Raw genomic sequence first — 23,747 nt, forward strand, 5'->3', positions numbered from 1 at the left:
CGAGTTACTTTTTAGAAAAAATAACGGTAACGGTAACGAGTTACTTTTATAAAGTAACTTTCCCAACCCTGATAAAAATTAAATTACCGTGCTAGGTTTTTTTTTTTTTAAATAAGTACAATTGAACAAATTATTCGTCATCTATGATAAGATATTTCGACAAAAACCGCAAAAATGTTAATAACCATTAGTGTTCGTTTAAAAAGCGTTGCGCAATATTTTAATTATGCCAAGCTATCGCAAAATACCTGGTTACACGTAATGAAACTCAGTGTAGAGACTAGTGCAAGAGGTGTTGCATGCAAAGGAATATATACGTACAGGTCTCTTCACATATACGGTTGAAACCTTGAGCCAAAATCCTCTTGAGTAATATGTCAGTGAAAGGAAATTTTCCTTATATAGAGGAACTTCCGCGGAATCTATGCAGTTCTGATTGATGCCGCGAATGACAATCCGATGCGCGGTAATAAAGTGCAATCGATTAATATGTTCATTATGTGTGAGATTTATTTATTCATCTGATAATACATACGCGATTAAATTTTTCTTTAGAATGTAAAAAGATTATATATGATAAAAATCATTTTCCGACAACAATATTATTCTTATTGCTGTTAAATAACAAAGGAATAATGTGGTTTGTAATAATTTCTATGGCAATAGCATTTACGATAAAAATTCTGCACGACTGGCGACGATCATCGAAGTTTCCTCCAGGTAAATATTGTATAATTAATGTTTTCCAATATGTATATATTTCATGCGTTGTGCTTCTGATTTGATTCACTTGATCCAATATTTTGTATCGACGTAAAATTTACATAGAAATGACATTTGCGAAATGTTTTATTCGAGGACCCCGCGGTCTGCCGATCGTAGGAAATATATTCGACGTCAAACGTCTGGTCGATGAGACGAAATTTTATTCTCACGCTTTGTGTCGTCTAGCCGACACTTACGGCCCAATCGTTGGCTTAAAACTCGGCATAGCCGAACCGCTCATCATTGTTTCCGGTAGGGATGCTGTGATTGAAATGATGGGTCGACCTGAGTTCGACGGTAGGCCAGATGGATTTTTATATAAACATCGAACAGGGGGTGAGCGAAGAGGTATAATATTTACCGATGGCGATATCTGGCGAGACCAAAGGAGGTATTTTGTTTACGATTATTATATATATATATACAATATATCAACAAAATTATATAAATTATGTAATAATTTTGTGGTATATGTTTTTAATAATTTGTAAAATATTAAAAGGAAAATACGTAAAGATATTTTGGTAAAATTGCATAAAAGGTAACGCATCTCCGATTTTATCCCCGTCTAAATATGTTGTAGAGGAAATTCTTCTGAACCGCAATTTCCCGCAAGAAATTTGTGAGACACGCGATATTGGTTTAAGAGATATAATAAATTAAAGTTTCATAGTGTGTTTTAATGCTTTCTCTATTATAAAACAAACAAAACTGATGTGGAAAAAGTGTTTATTTACATTTACGAGATAGGTATACATTCGTGGATTTGTCGATAATGTGTTTCACCTATTTCTCGGAGTCCGACGTACAACTATACGAATTTGTGCGTCTTGTTTTGAAAAATAGAGGCTTCATCCCTTTCCCTGCGCCGCAACCCGAAAAAATTTAATCTAACCCAACCCAACTTTACTTTTAAAACTGAAAATAGATTTGAGTTAAGTTATATCTTCCGGAAATAGCGCTGCCTCCCCCTACCCCTCCCCATCTCCCCCCGTAAGGGAGGAGAGCGAAATCCATTGTGCCCATGCATATACCCCACAATTGTTGCATGAATGGGAAAATGTATGAGTGGACGCAGTGAGTTCCGCCATCTCCCAATGGCAATTTAGAAGATCATAAACAATTTTTTCAATGAAAAAAATTAATTATACAATATATATACATATATATACAGGGTGTCCTATTTTAATCTCTTCAGGAAAATATCTCAAAAACCAAACCCGGAAGAGAAAAATGTTTCAGACAAAAGTTGTTGGGTTTAGAGGGAACCATAAGATGATACCATTGGTTTAACCTTGAAGAGTCATTTGAAGGTCACGTGAAAGTCACCTCAATTTTTTTAAACGGCACCTCCTATTTTTTATTACATATTCTTGTAGCTGACCTCGAGATCTTTCCAAAACACTATAATAATGTATTTTTTCATTAAGTACTTTTTGAGTTATTTTATATTTTAATCTGACATCTTTTGATATAAAAAATAAAATATTTTACGAGATATTTAATTTTTTATAGTACAAGAATACTAAATAAAAAATGGGGATTTCCGTTTAAGATTTTACAGTTGACCTTCACATGACCTTCAAATGATTTTCCAAGGTCAAATCATTGTCACCATCTTATGGCCCCCTCGAAACCAAACAACTTTTGTCTAAAATATTTTTCTCTTCCGGGCTTGGTTTTTGAGATATTTGCCTAAGGAGATTAAAATGGGACACCCTGTATATATATATATATATATATATATATATATATATATAACAATTTGTTATATCTTTCAAACTAATGCCGTCCTCCACAAATTTCTTGCGGGGAATTACTCAGAAGAACCTCCCCTACAACATATTTAAGTAGCGATAGAATCGAAGGTACGTTACTTTTTACCGTTTACTTTATTTTTGAAATATTGTTAAATCAGTCTTTGCGCGCACTGTATAAAATTTAAAAAAATTAGAACAAATTGTACAACTTGTTACAAGTTATTCAGATTTATTCTGCGAACATTGAAAGAATTTGGATTTGGAAAAATGGCGATGGAAGATATAATATTAAACGATGCAGTTTCTTTAACCAGCATAATAGAATCGCTGGCTAAATTAGGACCCATTACAAACTTACACAACATTACCTCCATAGCAGTCCTTAATAGCGTGTGGACGTTAATCGCTGGATCGAGGTATGATATTCGATGTTACATGCAATTGAATTGAATTCAAAAATAACTTTGGAACATATTGATCGCGCAGATTCGACTTGGACAAGGAAAATCCAAAATTAAGAGAAATTATATCAGTGGTAAACGATCTTCTCAGAAACAGCAATGTCACTGGCGGTATATTGACTCATTTGCCTCTTTTAAGATACATAATCCCAAACACTACCGGATTTACCGTATTAAATCAGAGACTGGCACGAATGTCACAATTTTTCAGAGTAATTATATATATATATATTTTTTTTTTAGCGATGTTATTTCTGTCTATACAAGATATCTTATTTCAGAGGGAAATTGCAACACACAAACAAAGTAGAACGCACGGCGAATTTAGAGACTTTATCGATGTTTACCTAGCGGAAATGGAGCGATCAAAATCGATTATATCGTGTTTCGACGGTATAGAATGTTTTAACAATAATTAAATAAAAAAAATACTATCCAAACATAAATTTCAATATTTGTTGAATTTCCTGCATGTTGTAAAAAATTATTGTATATATATATATATAGTATAAATCGTATATATATGGTATTATAAAAACATAATAGTATTATATAAAAAAAAAAAATAATAATAATAATAATAATAATAATAATAAAATAAGGAAACAGTATTATTTAAGAAAATAATTTATTTTAATAAGATATTGTAATGCATCCTATCTATATTATACGTATTAAAATTTGAAGATAAAACTGCAGTAACTCGCAAATAATGCAAATAAAACATTGTACATTGCAGAGTATTCTTGTTTACAGAGGAGCAATTAATTAGCGTCATGAAAGACCTCTTTACCGCTGGTGTAGAAACGACGAACAACATAATTGGCTTTATAATAACGTATCTTGCAGTAAGGGAGGATGTTCAAGGAAAGGTGCACGAGGAAATTGAAAGAGTGTTGGGCAAGGAAGTTCTACCTCGTATAGCTCACAAAAATCGGTATGCACGTATTTAACGATACTGCTCAATATATTATCGTTCATTCACAGATAAACAAAACCGCAAATATTTTTAGACTACCGTACTTGAATGCGACGATAGCGGAGGTATTAAGACTAGCGAATGTCGGCCCAACTTCAATTCCTCATCGAGCAACGACTGACGCTACTCTACTCGGTTATGAAATAAAAAAAAATTATACCTTGCTGGCTAATTTCAGAAGCGTTCATATGGACGAGAAGCATTGGGGCGATCCAAAAGAATTTCGGCCTGAAAGATTTATTGACGATAGAGGAAAATATGTCGAGGATCCCTGGTTAATACCATTCGGCTTAGGTATAATATAAGGGAAATTATGCACACGTATATTCTTTTCGTAACATATATAAAATACAATATATATATATATAACAAAGAGATTGTAATAAAATTAATATAAAACAGGTCGTAGAAAGTGTTTGGGTGAGATCTTGGCAAGAAACAGTGTATTTCTGTTCACTGCGTGTCTGCTGCAAAAATTTCAGTTTACGTTATCTCCGGAACATCCTAGTCCGATTTTAGACGGTGTCGACGGCTTTACAATTTCACCACCTGATATATGTATTAATGCTATCAAAAGAAAATGACTACTTCATTAATGTATGCGTTATATATATATATATATATTAATGTAAAATTATATATATTAATACACATATATATTAATGTAAAATCTGTACATTATTATATAATAATAACAAATATATAATTATAATAATTTTATAATTTTCTGTGCAAAAGTGAATAATTTATAAAATAGAATTAATCAAAAGAGAGAAGGAAAAGAAATTTTTCAAAAGAATTATAATAATTAATCGTCACATTTTTGCAATAGCGATAATTTATATTTCATTTTTAAATACAAGTTTCTATCTCAAGTAATGTTAGAAGATTCTATTTACACATTTGATATTACAATTAACACATTTTCTATTCACAGAAAAAAAAAACTGTTTAGAAAAAGTCTTTTTCCACGTCCCGTGGAAAATATCCAACGGAACGTTATTCGTTTTTATCGTTGGCCACAATTTGTACGCTTGGCATGATTTAAAGCGATCAATTACATAATCTATAAATAGTCTTTTGCATATTTTCACTTACTGCCATAGCAAGTGAAGTTAAATAATGGAAGACGACAGAGAGTCGAACAAAAGAAAAAAAAAAAAAAAAACCTTACTAATAAATCAGTATCTTCTTACAACATCGAAATATACGTCTCGATCATTTTTGTAATTTAATATTTCGAATCACATATCGAGCAAATTGTTGCGGAGATTATTTATCTATAGAATCGATTATAGCATATTGCGATTCGAAATTCAAACTCGAAAATATTCTCGTAGTAAACAAAATATATGATAGATATTTATATATACAATCTCAGAAAATACATAACTGACGTAAATGTCAGTTTTGATTGACATATTAACGTAATCTCTATCAAAGAATCTATACTTTCAACATGCCAGATTAATATTTATAGAGTAGAAACAAATGTTCCGTACAACCGGACGCATTATGATAGACGTGTAGAAGTATTATGAGACATGATATAGAAGTTCCTAGTTCTATGTACACTAAGAATTTTGAGATTCGTATGGTCCACACAGATGTAAATCTTTCCTAAGAGTAATAATATCGAAAGTAGATATATATATATATATAGTCATCATGATCCAACAATGAGTATAATTAGTTCTAAATGACGAATTTTACAGTCACGGGATTTGGTACTTAAGAATTGTAATAAATTCTTAATTAACGAGCAATAATTAATAAAATCGGATTAGCTCAACATATAAATCGATAAATAAACATAACAAAATGTGTAATAGAAATAAAAAAATTAATACAACAACAGGTCAAAAACTGATCTGCGTAAATACGCGATATAAGATTTAAATATAAATAATTCATAAACACTGAGTTTTTTTCCTTGACGTTAATACCAAATCACCCGATATCATATAATTTCATAATATGATTATACGATGTGATTGTGTTAACCGTTAACTATATCTCATGGAATAAACGTCAATAGATTCAAAATTGTTATTGAACTGTTATAATTCACACGTTAAAATTCAATTGTTAAATGTTGTAATTCACATGAGTTTAACGTTTTTAAGTTTGACAATGTTCAGTTAAACTTGAGAAAACATGACACAATATCTTAAAAATCTCTTCTATTATTTACATTTTTCATATAGAAGTACCATCGAACTGATTCGCCTGTCAAGATTATTCACAGCCTTGTGTAATCAGCTTCATTGTCGCCTTTTAACTTGTTTGCAAATAACTAAACCTAAAATTTGCCGTAAAAGGCATCAATATTTCAAAGAAATTCATATGTGGCAAAAATGACGCTTTTTTTTGGGAACTTAATGTCAAATCTAACCCTGAGTAATGTATGCGTGTAAAGAAGTAGAAACAAATTAACGCGCAGCGAGTTAATTCATTGATCGCGCTATGAAAATAAAAAAGAGAAGAAAGTTCCATGAATAAATTACACATACCTTTTCATAAATAATATAGCCTCTTTAACAACATGTAAATTTCTTGGAAACATTGTTATCATCAGAATTATTTGACAGAATTAGAGAGACTTTAGATATCTCAAAAGTGATGGTACTATCACCTTATTGTTAGATGAAAGGCCGATGATTGACGAGATCGTCGCTAAATTATATCAATTTTTTGCGTAATCCACGCACGATTGATTCTCTCAAAAAATCCCCGGCTAAAATTAATTCGAGACTAAATAACATCTCGCCTGCGCGTACCTCAGGATGACAATGCCAGACCCAATCGTGCGAAAACCATTTCCTTTCTTAGCCGCGTGATTTCCCAATAAACGTCGTGAACTAAAAAGGTATATTACAAAATTCAATTACAAATTTAATGTATAGATATTCCTCAATTTTTTAATTATCTTACAATTTTTAACATTTTAACATTTTATATTCCTTGTTAATTATTAAATTCAAGCATCAGTAAATGTATAATTTTTAATATATAATTTTTTAATAAACTGTCAAATTTTACACTCTATTATGTATTATAATAAAATGTATTTATTATTATTATATGTTTGAGATATTTTATAATATAAATGACCTGACTTACCTGAACTTTTGACGAGGCCGCGCTCGACGTATCTCAAATAATTCAGAAAATCGCACACCGCTATAATCTGCAATAAAACATAGAATCCCTTACAAAGCAGAATCCTTTATGATACAGAATAAATTTTTAACTAATCATTAAAACTTACTCGATTGCGACAAATCTGCGAAATGCAGTGCCATTGATTCTCTTGATCACCAAGCCGCATACGATAATGACATTGCCGTGCTGCCTCTAACAGTGCACATTTTCTGAAATTAAAATATTGTCGCTATTTAAATTAAAAAAAAAAAAAAAAACTTATGTTTTACCGTAAATAATGGAAAATTTATTCATTACTCATATATTTGTTCGAAATCTTTCAATTAATATATTGCAGCAACGTTGCAATCTTGCAAATTGTAATGCAATCTCTGGAGAATTGTCGAAATGTTATAATTGTAAAATGTAATATTGAATATTTTAATATGCGATACTTGAGGACGTACTTGGGAAAAGCGAGCTTTGTTTTGTCGCTGACCGCTTCGATAAAGATAATGCCGTCCAGAACGGCTTGCCTGACTTTAGCTCCCAATTCTTTATTAGGGAAATGTAAACACAGGTCGATATCCTCTCTAAATACCCTCGCAACGAAAGAATCGCTCTTGTCGACGCAAGGATTCGCCTTCCACCTGAGAAACTCGGTATGCACTCTCGGATCGACTTCCAAACCGAAGTCTTTGCACTCCCTTTCTTTCTCCTTTTCGCGTTCCCGCTTCCAATCTCTCTCGAGAATCTCCTTGTCAATCGGTAACGGCAATCTTTGCTCCTTCACCGGTGAATCGGGCGGCGAATTTTCGCGACCATATTTTAAATTGAAATGCGACGGCGATCTGCATGAAAATTGCAAATTATTTTTAAATGCGTTATCAATTTACATCTTATCTTGCAAATATAAATGAATAATAAATGACAATACATATATTAAACTGTTTCTGATATCAAACATTAGCAATTTTTCAATAATTCTAATATAATTCCTATAATATTATTTCTTCGTAAATTATAATTATTTTTATTTTTATTATTCATGATTATTACCTTCGATGTTTCTTCATAAAAAGGCCTTGCTGAGCCTCCTCCCCATTATTAAGACGACCTTTCATGTCGATTTGAGGATGCAAATGAGGATTGGGCCTTGACGGTGTGGATGTGAGCACCAAAGTTTTCAAAGCTACTACTTCGGCCGCGAGCACTTCCGACTTCATGCGACTTTCCTCTAAAAGACGCTCCGCGGTTGCCTGGCGTACATTAGCTTCCCGAACCATATTATGTGCCTCCTAAACATGTATCTTGTATTAAATAATCCGAATCATCAAACATATAAAAACAAATACTGTTTTTAGTATTTGCTGATTTTTCAGATCTCACATAAATCGATAGTTAAATATTTAACGCTTCAATATTATATCTTTATTATTAAAATTTTTAAGTTCTTTTTAATTTTTTATTTTACATGTATATGTGTGTGTAAATATATATATATATATATATATATATATATATATATATATATATATATATTCTTTTATTTTTCTATACTTTTATTTTTCTGACAAATATAAAACTGACGACTAACTTGAAAGAGACTGGCAGTGAGTTCTTCGAGCTCGGCTTCTACATCTTGCCTGATCCGCGAAAGTCTAGCCACTTCCTCGTCCTTCAGTTTCAATTCCTCGTGAGCTCTTTTAAGTTCTTCCTGCAGCTTCGCCACCGCGTGCTCTTTTACTTCGGCCACTGCTCTTCCCCATTGTAGTGTAGTAGGCGATGGTGGGCTGCTGATTTTTTTAGGAACGCACAGTAATTCTTGCTTCGATGGTACTTCCGACTAAAATCATTTTTACAGATATTTTGATTATACAATATATTGTATATATATATATATATATTTTTTTTTTATATATATATGTATATACATATATAAAATCAAAGAAGAAAAATTATATGAAAATGTTAACACATACAAATTTATTTTTAACATAATATACATTTTTATAGAGGCTGTATAAGAATATATTTTTTATTAATATTATTTTTCAATATATTATTTTATTAATATTTTTTTTTTAATACGTCAAGAATATTCAAAGGTAAAAAATAAAATTACCTTTATATCTTTGGAAAGAGAGAATTTCTTCGAAGATTCATGGGAATTATCGTCCTTTGTCGAGTCCGTATCAATTTTCTCATCGCTTGTTTCTCCCGCAGCTTCAACTTTATTCAATCGAAAATCTAAAGGTTTTGCATGCTGAGTTGTAGATTCCAAGACTTCCAACTCATGAGATTTTAATTCGCAAGACTTCGCCGCCTTCTCTTCCGATGGATTTCGATGTCTCGATAGAACACCTTGTAGCTTTTCGTTGTACGCGAATAGTGGAGCGGTTTTGGTTGAGCTAAAAGTAAATTATGCAAATCATGTTATAATTTTTAATGATATAGTATTGCAACATTTTAATAATAATACAATTAATCTATAATATTATCAAACATCGATAGAAACTTAAAATTCAGTACTCGTAATTTCTACAAGGAAGAAAATTTTTGCTGCACATTCAATGTAAATGCAGCTAAATTTCGTTATCATAATCGATTATTCAATACTATAGGAAAATTTATTATGTTGATAAAATGCTGATTAAGTTTCCATTAAATTATAAACATAAATTTAGTGCTATAACAAAATTATTTATTTTTAGAAAACCTGTAGTTTTCTATTATATGAAAGCATTGCTTTAAAAAAAAAATATATATATATATATATATATATTATTATTATTATAAAATAATTTAAAGTACTCCGGTATTCTTTAGAGAATAATTTTGCATATAATAACTGATCAAATTTTTGTTATAATAATATAAAATATGTCATTTCTTTCAGCGGACTTTTTTTCTGCGTGTATTAATTTTACGTCTCCACTCAAATTATAATATAAGCTATAGAGATCCTATTACATGATTTTTAATTATATACTACAAAATATGCTTCGTAAAAAAGCAATTTTTATGCGAAAATAAAAGAAATCAATGCTTAAACGCACCTATCATCTAGGAACTTGTTATCATCGTCATCGAACAGACTAGTGGGTTCTTCGTCTTCATCCTCGCGCTTAGCGACGTATCCGAAAAGATCCGTGGCTGCTCTCGCGAGGTCTGATTTAAGGATGGGATGAGGTGGATGTAACGTAGCGCCGATCGAGCAATCAGCTTCATCCGTGTAGAGCTCATCCTCGTCCGTGGTATATTCCTCGTCGCCGGTTGTTCCGGTACTTCCGGCCCTTCTGTGCTTTGTCGTGAGCGGTCGATAGGCGTACTCGTTCGAGCCGGAAACCGACTCGTTGGATTCCATTGACTCTGGCTGCTGCTGCTCCTGGACCTCTTTCATGACGCCTCACTGTGGCTGGACTTGAAGCTAGAATGTGTTCGACGCTTCGATTATTTCACGAATAATACGCAGCGGTTTTCTTTTCACGAAAAGAAAAGTTTGTTTTGTTATAAAATCGAACCCGATTCTTTTATATTTCTTTCTCCTTTAAAGAAGTATAAAGAAGTATAAAGATTGATATAACTTCATTTTGAACAGCAAAGAATCATAACCCATACAGCACTGAAGCTTGCAACAATATTGCTGCAACATTGTAATATTGCATATTGCAGTTTAATGTTGCAGAAATATTGCAAAGACATTATTTTACAATATAACTTTAGCAATGTTACAGCAACATTCCGAAAATATTACAAAAGAAGTATTCAATAATCGCTAGTTCATTCGTTTACCACTAAGCGGCGCATGTTGCGCTATCTATTTCGCATTTAATTTTTAATCATGATGATTATATAAAGTCTACAAAGAGCGGCTAGTAAGATTAAAAAGCTATAATAACTATTTTTGTTAATTTAAGTCGTATGATATGACCCTAATACAGAGGCTCAGACATTGGACTAAGAATTCTTTTAATAGTTTCCATTCTTATGTAAAATCAAAAATTTGATAATAATTTTCTAATATGCAAGATACTTTAGATTTTAATAAATAAATTTTGTGATTATATTGTATAAAGACAAGAGAGATGTGAAAAAACTCGTTGTATGCGTAAATTCACCACAATCTTTTTGCATTCGGATATCTGAATATTTTGGATACAAAGAAATTGTGAATTTACACAATTGCACAAATTGAGTTTTTTCTTATTTCTCTTAGATATTCTCTGTCACTGAAGGAAGTCGAATGTGTACTGAAAAATTTACATTTTATAATTTCGTTATTATTATAATACAGAAAAACTATATACACGCTAGATCCTGACTCTTATAGGCCTAATTTCTTATTATTTTTTTCATATGTTAAGGATATTATGTCGATAAATATACATAAAGCATTATTGCATATATATTATATTGTTATGTTGCTGCAATATTATATTGCAATATTTCTGTAGGCGGACATTTTACTGTTGCTGCAATATCATAACAACGTTGCAGCAACATTTTGCAATGTTTCTGCAATATTGCAATCTTGCAGAAAAATGTTGCTGCAATGTTATTGCAATCTTGCGGTGCTGTATGGGAATCAACTTCGTAATTTAACGCTAAAACATTTAAATAATCATTTGAAAAATAATTCATTTTAGTTTTGTTCAATTTTGTTTCCTAATTGTACGTGCATGACGTGCATGACAGCGATATCGAAACTTGTGAAAAGCTTGTAGAAATCTTTCTCGGTTTGAAGCCCCACAAAAATCCTTGTTTTATAAATAACTCGCAAATTCCATGCATTCCTTGCGTAGGCAACAACACGAACACGCGTGTTGCACGTACGCACTGGATGTTACTTATTATATAAGTACACTTCGGGAAATTTAAGCTTATTAGCATATGTCGACTAAGCCTACATATTATTTGCCACGATCATTACGTAATTACGTAATCGTACTAAATTTTCGTGCAAAAATTTAAATTATGGTCTCAAATTTTTTACACATGTTCCGCATACAAAAATGATTCAATAAAATAAGGATACAAATAAATGCAATTAAAATATAAAATTAAAGCATATGAAAAAAATTCTGTTTCTCATCAATTATTTTTCCTAAAGATCTATATGTGTTTCTTAACTACTCTAATATTCTTCAACCACTCTAACGCTTACAGATACAATTCGAGATAACGAAAAGGAAACGCATGTCTTTACGTCATTGTGCCATATCTCTCATGTACATAATACTTATTGTTAGAAGGGGATATATGTCCACTCACACGCCCTCTCGCAAATCAAGAGCAATTAGGAACTGATAAAATTTCTATTCTTGCTGTAATTACTAATACATTCTCTCTCAAATAGCACCGTCGTTGAAAATGCGATAATAATATATAATTGTAAAAGTGATTAGATGCAAAACTCACATGTGTCATTAGTTCTTTCATTAAATCATTTATCATCCATGGATACAACGTTTTTAGTTAAGACTCCAATTTTTCTTTCAACAACACGCCCACTTTTAAACTGCACATTTCATATGCTAATAATAATGCAAAATGCAAATATGAGTAAATTTCCGGTTTAATTTCGCAGAATAACGCTAATTGCCGTGGAAAATATGCGGAAGAGTATGCAACTTGATTTGCATGCATTCATAAAATTATTTTAATCGCTACTGAAGCTACTACAATTTTCTGAGTCCCTGTATAAATTTAAAGGTTCTCTAGCATCGAACGTTGAAACTTGACAGTAAATTCCATCAATCGTGTAATATCTTTCGCTTGTTGAAAAAAAAAAAAAAAAAAATTAGTGCAGATAAAAATACTATGATTTTAAATATATTTTACCCCATCTCTTACTCGTTTCTTTTCTTTTTCACATGATTTGAGCGATAAATAGATTATAATTTTTACAATGCTAATGAAACAATACTAATGAATCTTTAGATCTTCAAGAATATCGCGCGGATGTCTTCACATATTCTCACGTGACAACAATGTAGCAGAACCAGTGCCGCGAAATCCACGAAGATGATTTCCTTGGGGGCCATATGGAGGGTCGCGCGAGAATTGCGTCACGGATAAACCGTGATCGCGCGAGAAGGCGGCGAATGGTACAGCCGGGAACACGTTACGCTTATGCAACCACTTCTCTTTGACGTACAACGGGTCAGAATCACACGATACTACAAGTTATATATATATATATATATATATATATATATATATATATATATATATATATACAATATATATATTGGGTGGCCCATTTTAATCCATCCAGTCGAATATCTCAAAAACCAAGCCCGGAAGAGAAAAATGTTTCAGACAAAAGTTGTGTGGCTTTAAGAAGGCCATAAGATGGTGACAATGATTTGACCTTGAAAAATCATTTAAAGATCATGTGAAGGTCAACTTTAAAATCTTAAAGGGAAACCCCCACTTTTTAGTTAATATTCTTGTAGCTGACATCGAGAGATTTCCAAAACACTATAATAAAGTATTTTTTTATTCAGTACTTTTTGAGTTATTTTATATTTTAATCTGACATCTTTCGATATAAAAAATTAAATATCTCGTAAAATATTTAGTTTTTGATAATCTTACCGTAATACTTCTATGTACAGAATAATGATACAAATCAATTAGTATAAAAAAATAATAGTTTTAAAAAGAAATTATTTACGATGTATTTTTTTAAACAATTATTTGTGTTTTTTTTTTGCACTAATTGATTTGTCTTATTATTCTGTACGTAGAAGTATTACGGTAAAATTATCGAAAACTGAATATTTTACAAAATATTTTATTTTTTATATCAAAATATGTCAGATTAAAATATAAAATAACTGAAAAAGTACTGAATAAAAAAATACTTTATTATAGTGTTTTGGAAAGTTCTCGATGTCAGCTACAAGAATACTAAATAAAAAATGGGGGTTTCTATTTAAGATTTTAAAAATGACCTTCACATGACCTTCAAATGATTTTCCAAGGTCAAATCATTGTCGCCATCTTATGGTCCCCTTGAAGCCACACAACTTTTGTTTAAAACATTTTTCGATTTAACGGAGTGTTTCTGAGATATTTGAGTGGGTCCTTTAAAATGGGACACCCTGTATAATATATTTGTCAAGAGACTTAATTTCCTACATATAAATCGGGCTATTACAATCCATGATTTCAATTAGAGAAACATTTTATGAAGACCAATCGGATTGTATTCAATTAAAGAGAGAAAGAGAGAGCGAGAGAGAGAGAGAAACACAAATCAATCCATATTATTTTATTTATAGTTCAGTGATAAAAACTAACGCACCACATGTGTACACATACATAAAGTGCGAAACCAACATCTGATCCGTATCATTTCGCGCCGACGAAGACTACTGAGGTAATCCCGCGCTTAATTATCAGTTAGTACAGATTAGGAAGAAGATTAAGAGGCGTAATTAAAGTTTATGGAGGAAACATTATGAAAAATTCCACGATCCGCGATAAAACTCCTTAGATGTACGGCCCTGGCCTTGCACGCTCTCTTTCTCTCTCTCTCTCTCTCTCTCTCTCTCTCTCTCTCTCTCTCTCTCTCTCTCTGTGTCTTTTATGTCTTGAATGTGCTAGTTACATACATACAGTATTTGAATTGATGGTATCTAGAAGGTGTGGGTACCTATCACTCACATCCGTGAAATGTATGCGTTAACACACATGCGCGAACGCATAAACCGCGTGCGACCGTGTACCAGTCACAGAATACTTGAGCATGAACATCGTACCACGACAGCGAAAGACACGACTGTATTCACTCCGTGTTCGCTTTCATTTTGTCCACCAAATATAAAGAAGGAGAGAGATCTATTCTTTCGTCGTGAGATCATTTTTGAAAGGCTAGAGAACGCGAAGCAGGGCTTGAAATTATTGATGTATCTAACCAAGTTCAAATTTCTATGTTCGCTCAATAGAAACGTTGACGATTTCTTTTTCGCTGATTTAAAAAATTTTTTCTCATATTAAAATATAGGACTCGAACCTCATCAAAATTCTACCATCTCAAATCATCAACGTGAAATCTTCGGAATTAGTGAGTCAGAGTTTTCAAATAACTTAGCGTGGGCAAGGTTAGAATGCCAGATGTAAGCTCAGACTCTGATCATGCTTGTAGTCTCTTCTCATCCGATTTAGAAACGTGGATAAATATTTATCGGAATCCACTTATATAGGTATATCCGATTGTTTATTAGCAACACGATTTTATCTTCGAGATACATTCTACTTATTTAATAAACACGCTTGCTTTCTTTTACCAGTTCTCTTTCTGACAATATGATAAAAGAAATGAATACATGAATAAGTTATTAATCTTTAGTCAAACTGAATATATTATGTCATGAAATAAAAATATATAATATATATTTATTGAGAGATAAGATGCAGCGGGGGATTGAATTTAGCAACATAAATAATTATAAGTGCCAAAATTAAACTATAATCCAAAAAGCTGATAACTCAAATAATTGATTGTGTAAATTTCTTTGTCAATCAGGGATCAAGAGGATCAAGGTATATAGTGTAACGATATAGGATCAAAAATACTTCTGCCTTGAAAATTATACTAGAGAATAGACTTCAATCATATGACCTAGATGCACGCAAGTAACGGAGGCATAATTTAATTTCCTGCTTACTAGCGTGGTCACGCCTGCGCAGTTAAGTAGTCTACTAACAATAAGTTAACTGCAATACCAGCGTATTTACTATTCACAAAATATGATAAAAATATGATACTATCGTAAAACAGTATGCAATTTTTTATATCAAAAGATGTCAGATTAAAATATAAAATAACTCAAAAAGTACTGAATAAAAAAATACTTTATTATAGTGTTTTGGAAAGCTCTCGATGTCAGCTACAAGATGATTAAATAAAAAATGGGGATTTCCATTTAAGATTTTAAAGTTGACCTTCACATGACCTTCAAATAATTTTCCAAGGTCAAATCATTGTCACCGTCTTATGGTCCCCTTGAAGCCACACAATTTTTGTTTGAAACATTTTTCGATTTAACGCAGTGTTTCCGAGATATTTGAGTGGGTCCTTTAAAATGGGACACCCTGTATATATCTCTTTATTGATAACGTATAAAATTTGCGATCACTCTTCATAATTTTGTGCAGTGTTTTCAGGTGACGCACACCGTGTATAATGTCATTATTTTACTTTTTCGCGATGCATGACACATTCATTCGTCGTTTTGTCACGGCTGACAAACGCGATTTTTTTTTTATGCATAGCATTACTTTTCGTTCTTAATTACACATCGTGTACTTTAGCACGGAAGATGCCATGCAGGACATTGTACAATTTCCGAATCGACATACTATGAATGATATGGTAACAATATAGGAGTGGATTAATCCATCCAGTGTTTTGCTTCGTACCACACTGGCTGACTACCAATATCGTATATCATCGCATAATTCAAACAGTATTCATGTTCTCGAGATGTACATTCGCGAACGATAACAAAACATGTCAAGATAGCAATATTATTAGTTGTTGATTAGTGCATATATCCATGTAGAAGATAATGAGAAATCGTATACCGTATACAAAAAAAAAAAAAAAAATATGCGGGTGATAAAATAAAGAAAATATACTATTTTTTAATATAAAATTTATGACAGTGATTACCTCACGAGATGCTAAAAGAGAGGAATTTTAAATCAACATCGTGTGCGTATGATTTTTCTGACATCAGATACAACGTTTCTATACAAATAATATATTAAACATTATATAATTACATTTTTTATAATTAACTATTATTTACTAATTTTAATTATATATCTAGTTGAATTGATTTTTTAATATTAATTGTACAAAATTCTCTGATATATTCAAAAACATTAATATATATTTATTGTATAAATTATTAGATCGAGTGATCATTTACAATAAAATATCCACGTTTTACCTCGCCGCGATAATAGAATTCACCGCAATCGATTATTATTATTATTATTATTATTATTTAACAATTAAATGTTTAGGATACAGATGAGGGAGTGGGGGGAAGGATAGAACGGAAATGCGTTATCGTATATTGGTATCCGGTTTTCATTCGATAACAAAACGCCTGCTCAACGCAATGCGATCGCAAACAGATAAATAGAACGAGCGGAGGGGACTGACGCAAATGGGAACGAATAAATTACGCATATGTAGTAATTAATATGCACAATGTAACAATGTGGCGTACATTAAACGCGCTGACTCATCTTTCTCTTTCTCGACACTTTCCACATATTTTTAAATCAACTCCTGGCAACGAATGAGCGTTGCATATTCTATTGTTCGATACAATCTCGATTCATGGCGACAAATGGAAAAAAGATAACATTCCAAAAAAATACGCTAAAGTAATTCTCTACGATATGCTCTATCAATCAAACGGTCTAGCCAATCCGAGAATGAATTGCTATCGAGAGTCGAAGGTCATATTTCACGAGATTCGATATTAGTCGCAAATTGCACGGGATACGACTGCGATTGCTAAAATTAATATTGTATGTACGTAATATATGACTATCTCGTGTGAAAAATACACCTACGTCAATATTGTTATTGTAAAATTATACGCGGGAATAAATGTCAAATTCATCGCCAATGCAATGGCGTAAAGAAAATTTACTGGCTCGTTTATAAGTTCATTATAATATCCGTGTCCAATTTATGCTTCTCTAACGCATACTTGGCCAAAAGTTAGACGATGTTTATTCAACGAAGAACTTTATCCCCTCGCATACTCGCGTCGCGAAATGTCTTTTATCTCGAGAGATACGAGAATCGGAATGACGTATAGGCACACAGGATGAGAGTATCCCCGAGCGATTACGATAAACAGAACGGCATTCGGCGAACGTCAAACTGATGTTGTCAAAAGCAGAAGCGAAGAGTGACATCAAGTTTTCAATAAACTGCGCGGCATACCTTTCAAACGGAATCCCCTCGAGGTACCTGGTCAGCAACATTCGTTACGTTATTTCCAATGTAAAGGACGATAATTGCAAAATCAATGATGAACAAAGGCAAAACTGATCAGTTCGTGTGAATCATTCACTGAATCCACACTTCGCGGCGGTTCGGCGCGGACTGAACCTACTACTTCCTCCCACTCTCGAAGATATGCCAATGATCTCTCTCTCTCTCTCTCTCTCTCTGCCCGTTCACTTGGCATCGCCACGATCATCATCCTCTTCGCCGTACATCATCAACCTGCTGTGACAACCCGAGAGAGAAGATACGTTGTGCAATTGTTACATAGAGAAGTTACGTAGAAGTAATATATACCAATAATAATGATTCAAATATAGAATCGCAAATTGAAGCAAATTGAAGAAAGAATTACGCAAGAATTTCACAATTTGTAAAATCTATTTTAGACACGCAACTTTATGGTCGAAATAAATCTTGAAAATTATTTTTCCTACTTTATTTTTGCATTAAATTCTTCGTTTCTTTTATCTCGTGATTGAATTTTTCAAAAAAATGTGTATATAATAAAAAAAAAAAAAATTATTATCTTCGAAGAATAATTTATTCATTTTACAATCTGTTTTGTTCGATTCCCGGAAAGAATTGTCATTAATCAATCGTATTTTGAAGATAAAAAAATCAACGATTAGAATCATCATTATTTTCTATTCGTACTACGGATCGTCTTTAACTATCTTTTTCTACTTATTCAGGAAAAAATCATTGGCTAATTGTTTTTCTCGCAGAATATGGTAGAGATGCATTACTGATTATATTTTTATCTAAGATGTCAAATAATTATGCGTTTTCGCTTGTTGTTTGTATTTAACGTTTTTATTTGTTTCTTTTCGAATTTCTCTTTCTTTCTGTCTTTATTTCTCTTTTTCTCCGACTACTTCATTCGTCCAAGACTCTTCTTTCCACGTGCGGTTTACGATAATAATACATCCCTCTCGTACCTATTAATGTTTGAATAGGTTAGCTAGAACGGTCAGTTGGAACGTTAATTATAGAGTCGGTAATTGAATTTGATAGGACTCAATGAGATAAATGTGACCCTTGATTCACGATGACCCCTGTATATCGTGGCCAGGAACATTAATGCTGAACATCTACTGGTTTCCTCTTACGCGCATGTTGATCATTATATTTAGTAGTTTATTTTTTCCAAGAAGTTTGAAAGCTAATATTATTTTTCACATAAATTTATATTAACATTATCATTATACATATTAAATGATGAAAAAATAAAAAAATAGGAGAATTTTATTACATCTCTTATTTATGTGTACAAAACTTTTTAAATAGATACATTGCCTGCTCCGACATTTTAAGAGTTTCAGTTAACATTCAAAGCAACATTAAAACGATTCCTTTTACGACCGCCGTAATCGCGATGCATTGTTCGCTGCATTCTGTTGCATCGCGCAACTTTGACTTCGTGAGATCTCGATTATATCCTGTCGATAATGAAACTGCACTCACCAAATTAAAATTGATCGTGCTATTTTTAATCAAAATTGTTGGTTTACAAATCTAATCGGTATAAATACAACAACTATTTGTTTTGAAGGAACTGATGTATCGCCAGAATATATAGAAGTGTCACTAAAAAAAAAAAAAAAAAATCTATTACAGAAAAAAGTTTATCGTAAAGTTTATCCAATTTTTCCGCGGTAAAATTTGTTAATTAAAATTCATAATTAGACTGTTAACTGCGATAAATGAAAAATAAAGTTTTTAAACAAGAGAAGAGAGATGAGAAAAATATTCAGCTCTCTTAATGCGAATAAAATTGCTATTAATACTATTACTTATTATCGAGTAAATTTTATTTTTTGACTAGCTAATTGAAAGAAAAATTTTTTTTCACGGAAAAAAAAAGATGTAAAGAACTTTGCTCATAAAATCCTTCTTACAATAATCACGTTATCTGATAAAAAGATTTTCTTATTTAAATAATTTGTTTTAATGTTGCGTCACAAACGAGAATTAATACCGAAAAACTCTTTGAGATGCCTGAGAAATTCGAAAGAATAGCCAAGGTTGGCTATTCTTTACGTACATGTATACGCCACGTTTTAATATATATATATGTGTAATACATGTATGCTTAATATATGTATGTCGTACGCGTGAGAGAATTATTTTCAGTTATTTGCGTATAGGATTTCATCACTTTCGGCGTCGATTTTACTTCGATGGACGCGGAGATGAATTGAAATATATATGCGTACATATACGAGAAATATATAAAATGCAATGTGATACAGAATTCGTACACGAAATTTACATCGACAAGAAATTTCCATGAAACTCTAGGGAGTTCATCCCGAGCGACGATGAGGGTTGAAAAATTTATGTTCATAAGTAAACTACGCGGCGTCTGAATTGTCAGTAATATTTCAGCAGCGGCTGCTGCTAGTATTAAATTACATCTTTCAATATTTACTGTGTTCTATGGCGTCAAAAAACACTTACAGACTAAAAGAAGATGCTTGTTATTAATCAATTTTTTTTTATCTTTTATATCTTTATTAACCAGTCACGAGAAAATTGCTGCTTATAAATTTATATATATTTTATGCCAATCTAAATTCCTCATATCTTTTATTTGCTTTAAAATATATATTTTTACATTTTTTTTATAAATTTTACCTCTCTTTATAGATATAATTATACATATATTAACAAAAATTTTATAGAATTTATTTTTATAAATGTGTATAATTAAATATTCACGTGCATACATTTTATCGATTTTATCATAAAAGGTAAGTTACGTAAGAAAAAATAAATTTCTCTTGTGTAATGAAACGTGGTGAATGAACGATAAGAGATTATCGTTTTATATTTTTGTATGCCAATCATTGTCTGATTACGATCCATCCCAAATAAAGTCTCACTTTTATCAAATAACTAACTCCACATCGAAATTACATGAAGCTATTAACACATAAATACAGATAAAAAAAACTTTATTTTGTACAACTTTTGTATATTCTATTGTATAATATAACAGCAAATATTTGCTAATTTTAATATATAAATATTTATTTTGTCGAAATCTTTTTAATTCGAATTTCTAATTTTATTTTTCTATAATCGTGGATGGAGAAAAGATTAAACGGAGTACGATTCCTATGTAATTTTCCCAGTTTATTTTTAAACGCTCAGTCGACTTAGGCACTGTAGAAATTCCATACGCATACGCGATACATTATATACATAGGTGCCTATATGCTGCGACAGATCATGTGTAGATACATGCTCTCACGTTCCCCTCGAGCCGTGACCCGACTGTGCACGTGAGCCGCAGTGAATTCCATCGTGCAAAAGGGCCCCGTATACATGTAGCGACCGATGCAGAATAGCGTTGTTAGGTAGGTCACAAAGAGCAACTGCCCAGACAATGGACAAGAGCCCCGGTAGTATAATGAGTTTATTATTTTATTATGGCGGTCACTTTCGTGTCACGTCTATCGATGTCAACGAACTCACTCGCATCTTTATAAGAAGAATATATATAAATATATGTTTAATATTGTAAATAATCATCAAGAAAGAAATCAATTATTATATATAATTTTAAACATTTTATATGATTTTTAGAAAAGAAATTGTGAAATATAGAGATATAGAAATATAAAATTTTCTTATGTCAAATTATGAATCCTTTTACGTATGTATATTGTAATAATATAAATTTTACGCAGATATATAAAAAATATTAAGCAGAATTACAAAATACATTAAACGTTTATGTATGCAGAATACTATAAGATTATATATATATATATAAAATTGCAGAAATTGATTTTTCTTTATGGTATCGTTTTTTTGATAAATTTTTTTTAGCGTCGAATTATAATATATAATGATTATTTATTAAACTTGTTTTTCTTTTCAATTTCAATATTTCATATTTTAAAGTTTAAAGTTCGAAACCAAATTTTATCGGAGTCCAATTTAAATTGTGCGAATGAGAAATAATATGCTATTATCTAACGTAATCCGTAACAAAGGCTGCTCCTTGTTGATAGAAATAGTTGGAAAATTATCAGTATATTTTGATACCAAATTTTAATTTCAGTAATCATGAAAAGGATAATGTTATATATCCAATTCTGCGATAGCTGTATAAATATTGTTAATATTATATCTTAATATAATATTAACAATATTTTCAGAAAATCTCATTAAAATATATCAATTTATATAAATATCATAAATTATAATGTACATAAATACACCGGTTTAAACATCATATATAGATTGAATAAAATACATTCCTCTGAGAAAGTGCACTCGAGCGAATCTATTCCGCTTCAAAGAGCGTAAACGCTGTAAGATGCATGAGATTCCGCATGCACAACCGTGGGATCGTTATGCGTCCTCGCAAGATAATTCTTAAGATCACGTAATTGCCTTTGATTTATGCAGCGTGCTAACTAAAATTATATATATTCGAAAACCTTCATCCTAAGTCATATATGACTGTCAATTATACAACATTTTTAATTATAGCATTAAACCTTGAATACATTTTCAAGTAAATAATTTCGATTAGTTTATTATGCATTGATTAATACGCATTGAAGTGTATATTTTGAGAACTTTTTGATTACATAACAGTCAATAGTCATTGTTTTGTCAATAATATTAGGTGTACAACTTTGCTTCCGCCGTTTTTTTCCCGAAATTCGAGGCTTCATTGTAAAAAACTGGTTATACATTTATGATTCAAAGTATTGTCCACTCCCAATGATCGTGCCAATTCTTTTTGACTTTGACTCGAGTCTTCATTAAGTAATGCCTCCAATTCTGCATCTTCGAAAACCTTCTCTCTTCCACCGCTATATCGATCTTCGACGTGAAAATCACCGTTCTTGAAGCGTTGAAACCACTCACGACACGTTCCTTCACTAATAGCGGCTTCACCATAAGTATTTGAGAGCATTCGATGAGCCTCAGCCGCAGATTTCTTCATATTGAAGCAGAAAATTAAAACCTCCCGCAAATGACGAGAATCTGGCTCGCAAACTGACATTTTCAATCGAGAATAACTTTATGACGCAGACACAAATCGACTAATGTTTCTATGGGGTTATGTTGACAGATGCCCAAGTTTATCGCACGACGTCTATGATCTATTTATTTCGATCACTACTTACCGCTAAAGCCATCTATAGGAAAACGGCGGAAGCAAAGTTGTACACCTAATAATAAATGAATGTTGATATTATCAGTATGAACAAGCTTATCAATAAATGTCTGATTAACAGAAAAATCCTTATTTTGCTCGATATTTTTTTTTTTCCGAGATATGTATACAGAATAATTAAAAGTTTTTTTCTTATAATCGAGAAAAATATCGATGAAATAATAATATATCTTCTCCCGACGACAACTTGATTTATAGTGATGATAAATAACCAAAAAAGATTCAGAGATATTTTTCATTACGAACGCACGTTGCACTTCCGACTAGACGTGACAAAGCATACGAGATTTATGCGGCTAACATCAGCATTTCTCTGCATCCTCCGCATTGTATTCGCAGCATTTTTTATCTTCGCCAGTACCGCGAATGCACATGCACGTTT

General features: G+C 31.7%; 2 protein-coding genes across 3 annotated transcripts in view; one reads left to right on the forward strand and one right to left on the reverse strand.

The window, feature by feature from the left end:
* The first annotated feature begins 635 nt into the window (after window positions 1-635).
* On the forward strand, window positions 636-4,549 carry LOC138933190 (methyl farnesoate epoxidase). Its single transcript, XM_070295743.1, has 8 exons — window positions 636-720; window positions 859-1,156; window positions 2,753-2,941; window positions 3,012-3,198; window positions 3,268-3,379; window positions 3,743-3,923; window positions 4,000-4,259; window positions 4,368-4,549. Exons 1-8 carry the CDS (start codon window positions 636-638, stop codon window positions 4,547-4,549), a joined length of 1,494 nt encoding a protein of 497 aa, XP_070151844.1.
* A 559-nt stretch (window positions 4,550-5,108) lies between these two features.
* Window positions 5,109-23,747, reverse strand: part of LOC138933189 (guanine nucleotide exchange factor for Rab-3A) — a 29,161-nt gene continuing 10,522 nt past the window's right edge. The window contains exons 1-9 of one of the 2 annotated variants that reach the window (XM_070295741.1): window positions 18,097-18,269; window positions 10,169-10,539; window positions 9,235-9,520; window positions 8,707-8,955; window positions 8,169-8,407; window positions 7,577-7,960; window positions 7,237-7,339; window positions 7,089-7,155; window positions 5,109-6,826 (exon numbers count right to left, since the gene is read on the reverse strand). In XM_070295741.1, coding sequence (XP_070151842.1) covers window positions 6,747-6,826; window positions 7,089-7,155; window positions 7,237-7,339; window positions 7,577-7,960; window positions 8,169-8,407; window positions 8,707-8,955; window positions 9,235-9,520; window positions 10,169-10,512 — 1,752 coding nt within the window. In that variant the 5' untranslated portion in view covers window positions 10,513-10,539; window positions 18,097-18,269 and the 3' untranslated portion in view covers window positions 5,109-6,746. Of the gene's footprint in view, window positions 6,827-7,088; window positions 7,156-7,236; window positions 7,340-7,576; window positions 7,961-8,168; window positions 8,408-8,706; window positions 8,956-9,234; window positions 9,521-10,168; window positions 10,540-18,096; window positions 18,270-23,747 lie in introns of those variants that run through there. The other variant, XM_070295742.1, reaches the window with a different exon arrangement.

This window comes from Polyergus mexicanus, unplaced genomic scaffold, assembly GCF_030449975.1.
Source record: "Polyergus mexicanus isolate NDT 795.1 unplaced genomic scaffold, iyPolMexi1.0 SCAF_5, whole genome shotgun sequence".
NCBI classification, from domain to species: domain Eukaryota; kingdom Metazoa; phylum Arthropoda; class Insecta; order Hymenoptera; family Formicidae; genus Polyergus; species Polyergus mexicanus.